Source organism: Thunnus maccoyii, chromosome 21, assembly GCF_910596095.1.
Source record: "Thunnus maccoyii chromosome 21, fThuMac1.1, whole genome shotgun sequence".
In the NCBI taxonomy this organism is placed as follows: domain Eukaryota; kingdom Metazoa; phylum Chordata; class Actinopteri; order Scombriformes; family Scombridae; genus Thunnus; species Thunnus maccoyii.
In genome coordinates this window covers 17,350,590-17,358,102 of record NC_056553.1, presented here as the reverse complement: position 1 = coordinate 17,358,102, position 7,513 = coordinate 17,350,590, and the positions used below count along the sequence as shown (strand labels likewise).

The window sequence follows — 7,513 nt, the reverse complement described above, 5'->3', positions numbered from 1 at the left end:
CTTACTGAATATAAAGTTATAAAATGTGCTCATAGTAAATCATAAAATCAGTTGCACCTTTAAAATACAGAATACCAGAAAATCATTTTCCATGTATATATAAAGATTTAGAATGAAAACCTTAAAGTGTTTGGAGTATATCAAAACCAGGAACTGCAGTATAGCTAACTTGCTTTGGCAACAAAATGAATTTAAAAGGGAGGAAAATATGTATTATCTAGAAATACACACTGGCAGTTGACACGAGGCTGGTGAACATTTGCTCAAACTCAGCTCAGGTTATGGGTCAGTGTGAGAGAATAAAACAAGGGGACAGTGGAGCCAGCCTGTGAAACAAAATGTATTTAGTGTTTTGCCTTGATCGCTATGACAGAGTGAAAAAGCAGATCAATATTGCTCCTAACTTGAATGCAGTCCAACATCATGTACAAATGCTGAATGTCCCGGTGGTTTGTCCTGATTTCCTGTTTGACAAATCAATGTGATATTACAAACGCCACATTTCTTCGAAATTGAATTGGTAACGTTTGAGATATTACACATGACACGGATAAACAAATAAATACAAAATAAGATACACTGCCTGCCTTGGGCTGTTCAGTTTATCTGGAGTGAGATAATGTCCAGCAAGCTCTCAATAAAATTCAATAAATGAACAGAGCAAGATCTGTGCTCACCCCAAAGTAAACAAACATACAAAAAAAAGGGGAGGGGGAAGAGGGGAAGAAATCAACAGCGGGCACTGATAGAAGGATTACATGTGTGCAGTCATTGATGCAAGAAAAGCAGAGGAAGAGTAGTTGCCCAATCACAATCTTGGGTTTCCTTGGAAGTGCAGCCACATCAGTGGTGATTCAAGGCGAGGGGGAGGAGGGAAGACAATATTTTAATTCTGTTGCTACACTTAGGCTTGCCCCAAAAACCTTAAATGGCCTCTGTTTCCTTCTCTCCTTTCCTGTCAGGTCCACTGACAGTTGAACACGGCTGATTTTTGGTTGCTGACGTCATGCTGCGTTCACAGAGCATCACATCCAATCTCGTATCAGTAACCCCGAAGGAAAGACAGCAAGGAAAGGAGGCTTTTTAAGGAATTTGGAGCACACCCAAATGCAAAAAGGGAGACAGCACTGTGGTTGCCATAGCGATGACTTGCTAATTGTGGGATGTGGCAGTAGAGGATTTTGCTGTGTCTTTTCATTGTCATAAGATGCAACTGGCCAGCTCCAGTCAGGGGTCTAGCACTCAGGGATTAGGTAGAAAAGAAACAGTGGCTGTTTGAGTTCAGAAATGTGTGCAGCTCTTTGCCGATTAGCTTCCCCCAGCTTGAGTCGCCTCTTCTTTAGCTGGAGAGCTCTTGTTTTTCTCAGCGTCTTCTCCCTCATCACCTGACAGACAGAGAGAAAGAAGGATAGGGATAGTCAGTTTCATGCATAAATTACTACTTGTGAAGTCGGTGATGCAAATGAGGTTGGTTGAATCAGCGATTAAAGTCACCATGAAATCAGCAGGAATAGACGTCAACAAGGTAGAGCCAGGACAGACTCAACTCATAACAGCTCATAAAATACAGTGAGGACCAAAGTTCAAGGTCTTCCAACTACCAAACGTCAAACATAAATGTGAGGTGATTCCACTATTGAACAGACTTTCTGATACATTTATTCTTTAGTTTTTTAAAAACAGATTAGCATGTTGAGGTGTGCACTTTATGTATATTGAAAGATGGTCTGTTGATGATGAAAACTTAAATCAACTGCAGAGTATAACCTTATGTAAAGCAGAATTTGACCAAAAGTCAAAGATCTCTGCGTGCACAGTTACATACACAAGTACATTACCATTAGCTATAGAAACAAGCAGGTTTAATAGTCGCTATGAAGAGAAAAGACTCTGTTTGTTATGTTATTTTGGTTTTTTCTAGGTCCATTTGCTGAATAGAATTGTATGCTTTCATTCTACTAAATTATAGTCGTTTTAGAACTGGTATTTGAATTTTAGCAACATTTTTTTTAATGATAACAAGCTACAATATATTAAGCAACCCTCTTAATCACACTTGTCCACCATGTCAGTATTTGTGTATTACCATTATGACCAGCGATGTTTCTCACCTGACTTGTTGATGTTGAGCTGCGCCAGACTCTGCGACAGGTCAGCGGGTCCCTGCTCTCCAGAGCCCGCTGGTATGTCATGTATGGCGTTCCTGCGGCCGGACCGTCGAGAGGCGATGAAGTCCTCATAGGTCGCCTCCACATCCGTCATTGCTGACACACCTCACCATAGCAGGGCCTGGCACACACGGCAACACACACTTTACCGGAAGCAAAGGTGCGCATGGACACACTATATCTTTTGTGACAATGACTGAGACGCAGAGATTTCGTGCAGTTTGTCCTAAATAGCTTCACACAATTTGACCCATCTGCAATTTATGTTGGCATGAAGAAAGTGACACTGGTTTGCGCTCAGTCAATGCATCCCTCCCTCCTCTTATCTTATGACCTAATCCCTGATTAATCTATTTTAATCTCAGTCTAGGGTACGGGCGACACCAGTGACACAAAGGAGAAAAATTTGGCAGACAGAATAGGCTACTGGACAGTCAAATGGAAACAAAAATGAGTTCTTGAACTGATGCTGTACAGCAACCAAAAACGCACACAAAAAGGCGTAATAATGGCACAAGGAGGACAGCACTGTATTCAAATGTCATCTCATTTGGAATACGCATGAGGCACGATAGGAGCTGTGTTGCCACGGAGATTTAGGTTAAACCCCTCTGTTGACATTCTAACGCTCTGTATCAATCTGCCCCACTGAGGCTGCTCTTCAGCATGGAGTACGTTCTAGCTTCTCTGCCCCATTTTCACTAATTAAAACCTGCAAGTCTGAGATTTTTTTAATCCTCATTGATTATAAATATACACACTTATAAGTGTTAGACTTGCACAAAGAAAACCAAGCTTTTCTGCAACCTTACATACACTAGCACCCTCAAAGGATAGTTTGGTTTCAGTCCAGCCTAAATATTAGGTTTTAGAGGGGAATTGTAAAAATGACCTCAGCTCCCACATCCATTTGTAGCTATTTCCAGAGCTGGCCCAAGCTGTGATTGACCGTGGCTATTTTTGGATGCCTCTTCTGTCACCATCTGAGCACGCTCCCACTCAGCTGTCATCCTCAAAATGGTGTCAAGATGGGCAAGACCCAACAGATTTTTATCCATGTACAACTGTCAGACTCAACATGGGAAAGCAAGAGACACAAGATGACTATTCTCCAACATGAATACAGAGACTTAAGAGTATCTGCTCAGACTCAAACACTGATTCTGAGTCAGTGATGATAATGTTTGGCTGGATTTTCTGCATAATGAAGACTTTATACAAGCTTAAACCAAAATCCAAGTACATTCAGCACAAAACCTATAATGAGCAACTGTTTAAGTTTATGTGTCAAGTCTCAAATACAGTCAAATGAGGTACATAATTCTTCTTATAAGTCCAAATCTTTTATATGTAGATATTTTAGACTAAAGATTCTTAGCATGTGTTCCATATGTTCATATTCTATGAAATATTAATCGACAGTTTACATTATTTAATCACACTGTTGCACCCATGACGTAGAACATAAGCAGTGTAGCAGTGCGTGGGTGAGAGAAAGTATGTGTCCTGCTCATGCTGTGGCATTGCTCCCATGTGGTAACTAGAGCTCAGCTGTCCAGGAAAACAACATATCGAGCACAGGCGCCAAACAAATGATCAAATCACTCACTGGGTAATACAACAGTCCAGTATGATCTGCTCTCTCTGTCACTGACTAAAAAATGAAAAAGAAAAACTTGGCGGCTCCTGTTCTGCAACCATTTGATTTGCTGTGCTGCCAAACAGAAAATTAACAGTGAGTGTGGTAGTGAGGAGGACAGTAAAGGAATGGAGTCCCAGAGACTTATGCCAGTGTTATTCTAGGTGGCCTGGGAATAACTGGGACTGATATCCAACACTCTCTCTCTTTCTCTCTCATGCACACACACAAACACACACTATAATCCTGCACTGCCATTAAAAAAGTAAGAATTATATTCCTAACTATAGTATCACTTATATCTCAATACCTTTTCAATACTAGCTTTCAAAGTATTTTAGTGTCATTTCTACAGCATCCTATTAAATCTATAGGCTATAGGATTATGACAGGATTAGCAAAGTAATTCATTAAATGCCCTTCCAAGGATTCAGTATGAGCTGTGATTAGTCTATTGAAAACATTTAATAGAGTTTGGTCTAAATCGGCTAATTGATGTCACCATTCATCATCTATTAAGTGCTAAAAGGAGGCGCTGCAGCGCAGTCTTGCGCAATGGGGGTCCAAATAAATAACGTGCATTGGTAACACAATAAAGACCTATAACCCTCACACATAGACATGTCAGTAATTTTGCAGTAGGACCAGAACACGCTCAAACTGATTTCAATAATAAATCAACAACCATATGTCTTGCTCTGATGACAAAGACCCCCACAGTGGTGCCAGTAAATGCATATCAACGTTACACATGGAATGATCATGAAACATGCCCACTCTACTCCTACAGTTAATATTATTATTAGCAGCTGGGTACCTGTTTGGGTTTAAGGGCTTCGGGATATTCGCAGGGGTCAATCACATCAGCTTGAACGGCACTTCGGTATTCCCCGGTGCGCTCACGGATGAGGATTTACCCATGTCAAGCTGATGCCAGGACACAAATACTTCCGGGTATACATGTCAAAATAAAGCCTTTATTCGTGTACGTACATTCAGGGATTGAAACAAACTTTTTTTTCATCACCAGTTTATACTCGCAACTCAGAATTTCCACTAACCTATTTATTCATTTATTTACTCTGATAGTATAAATCAGATTAGTGCCTCCATCCATTCGATATATTCATCAGTAAAGAATAAAATAACGAGGCTAATATGATAAATATATGATACATGTATCACAAGAATCACTGTGCTGTCTATAAACTGTAATTCCAACTGCATGGTTATCAGTAAATTTGAATATAGGGCCTATTATGAGTATAACATATTATCATTAGGCTATATAATATTTATATTATATACAATATATTAACCAATCATATTTTAAAAGAAAAACAGGAATTACTGTTAAACAAGAAGGCTACAAGAAGTTTATATTGTCCTTACATGAACCCAGGAGGACTACTACTCTAGCCAAAAGGTCAGATGTCAGACTAGACAGGGCAGTTATTGTATATGTCTGGTGTGTGTTTGTGTGTGTGTGTGTGTGTGTGTGTGCGTGTGTGTGTGTGTGTGTGTGTGTGTGTGTGTGTGTGTGTGTGTGTGTGTGTGTGTGTGTGCGTATGAGAGAGAGAAAGAGATCACAGAGAGCCAGTAAGAGTCAGTGTGAGAACAGTGGTCTTGTTGTGATGAGGGCACAGAGGCTACAACCATTCTGTAAACACGTTTACTGTGGTCTCATAGCATCTGGCTGTGAATTACTCAATTCACAAGACGCATGTGTTCAATATGCCAAACTGGGAACTTCCGAGTGTTTGCTTTAGGTCAGTATTTGAGCTAACAAAGGCAAGGGCATAGGGTAAAATGGAAGAAGATACTTGTGCCCAACAAATGCAAACGCCAGTAAAGATGATGTCTATGTGTTTCCTACATTCAGTAAAAGCTTCTGTTTGTAAATATCCGTTTTACTTTCTGCTGTTTTGGAATTCTGTACATTAACAGATTTTAATGTAGGTTGATCTAATTTTTCCTCGTTGGTTTTTACGGATCTGTTAGTTTTAACAAAGGAAAACACATTTTGGTAGTCCAGTTAGGAGATTCATGTGAGGAACTACTCATTAGTTTGGAGCAAAATATGAAATCGATTTGTATGATAATTATAAAAATGTTAAAAAATTTACTTCTACACCCCATATTTTTCAGCGCAGTCTGATTTTTGTTGATGTGTAAAAATAAATAAAAGACACAATTACCAAGATCTCTGGAAAAACTAAGACATTACATCATTTTTTAATGAAAGGACAGAAAATCAACTCATCCTCTGATAATGCCAGGAGCTTATTTGCTGTTGGCAAAACCTAAGCTAACAACAATTAGCATTCAGACAAAAAATACACAATGAATGAATGAATATAACTCCAATCTACAATCATTTAGTCATTGACCTGTCTTCAAAACATAGAAATGTTGTTGTAGAAATCAATAAAAGTAAATACCCTTGGTGAGATAGTATACATTATGTTAATTACACAGTCTGTAGATACCTAAAATCAAAATTACTAGAGGGGGCATCTCTTTTTTTGTATTGTATTTATGTATGTGTTAGAAAACACACTGAAATCACATCAGACACTTGGTATCTTTTCAGCAAATTAACGATGTTCTTTCTCCTGCACCAGTTTCACTGTTAGGGAGCTATAATAACGGTCATCTTTAAATAATTTCTGTCTCCTGACAAGGTTAAAATACAGTTTGTATTGTTTTCTAATGACAATTAGGCATATGTCTATTTATATTAAAATGACGATTATTAGGCCCTGGCAACACACGAATTACATGCCAGTGAAAAACCAGGAAGACCAACTATCTCAACCTCTTCAAAAATGACGACCTACTTCAATGCCATATTTGGGAAAAATAATGGAAACTTGGGAATGAGGTTGCCTCCCACGCCCCACCTGCTGTTCAAAATAAACACTACATTAACACAAACTGTGCAGCAACAACCAATCAAATGCACGGATGTTAGCACATGGAGCGGCATCAGACAAGCCAGTTGCTATTGGTTGCCAAAGATCACTAATGTCAAGATGGTTCACTTTCATTCACTTCCAAATTATTGTCTGCGCTGTATTTTATGTGTATTTGTGTATTTTGTATACTTGCAACTGATTACAAACCAACTTTTTTATTATTGTCCTTATGATTTGACTTGCCTCTACAAATTGATCTTTTCTTAAATCAAATTTATTTGCTTGTTTGTTTTATTGTTTTTATCGCCCGCTTGTGTTCATTGTTTTTATTATTTGTTTTTTGTCCTTTTGCCTGTGTACCCTGTGAAACATTTTGGGCTGCCTTTGGGTATGAAATGTGCTATATAAATAAATTTGCCTTGCCTTGTTAGATATCCCACGGGTGCCAGAGGCTGAGAATAGAAGATGAAAAAGTAAATAGAAGTATACATAGCTAGTAAATGAAGACAATCCACATTGTATAACCCACTACTGTCAGACATAACTACGCTGTGCACATATATAAGAAAAACCTGGTAGGTAAAATGTGAATTTGTCACGACACTATTACAACACCACCACAATATCGCTAAAAATGACTGAACTCGGCCTATAATGTAATTTTACTAGCAGAAGAAAAAAGGTAATGTCACTTATATTTTCTAAACAGCCCCTCTTGGCTCCTTTATACAGAGATCCCGCATTATAGCCGTGATTTGAGACTGTTTCCGTTGTGTTTTAACGAAGTC

General features: G+C 38.7%; 1 protein-coding gene across 1 annotated transcript; it reads right to left on the bottom strand.

Moving 5' to 3' along the window:
- Positions 1 to 326: 326 nt before the first annotated feature.
- On the bottom strand, positions 327 to 5,083 carry pkia (cAMP-dependent protein kinase inhibitor alpha). The gene is made up of 3 exons (XM_042398613.1): positions 4,625 to 5,083; positions 2,112 to 2,289; positions 327 to 1,385 (listed from the first exon to the last, which is right to left on the bottom strand). Exons 2-3 carry the CDS (start codon positions 2,260 to 2,262, stop codon positions 1,309 to 1,311), a joined length of 228 nt encoding a protein of 75 aa, XP_042254547.1. The 5' UTR covers positions 2,263 to 2,289; positions 4,625 to 5,083; the 3' UTR covers positions 327 to 1,308.
- Positions 5,084 to 7,513: the final 2,430 nt, after the last annotated feature.

Excerpts from the sequence above, each read along its gene's own strand:
- pkia (XM_042398613.1), bottom strand. The coding sequence starts at position 2,262 with ATGACGGATGTGGAGGCGACCTATGAGGACTTCATCGCCTCTCGACGG. Across the intron at positions 1,386-2,111 it reads GCTCAACATCAACAAGTCAG|GTGATGAGGGAGAAGACGCT; the intron begins GTGAGAAACATC and ends TCTGTCTGTCAG.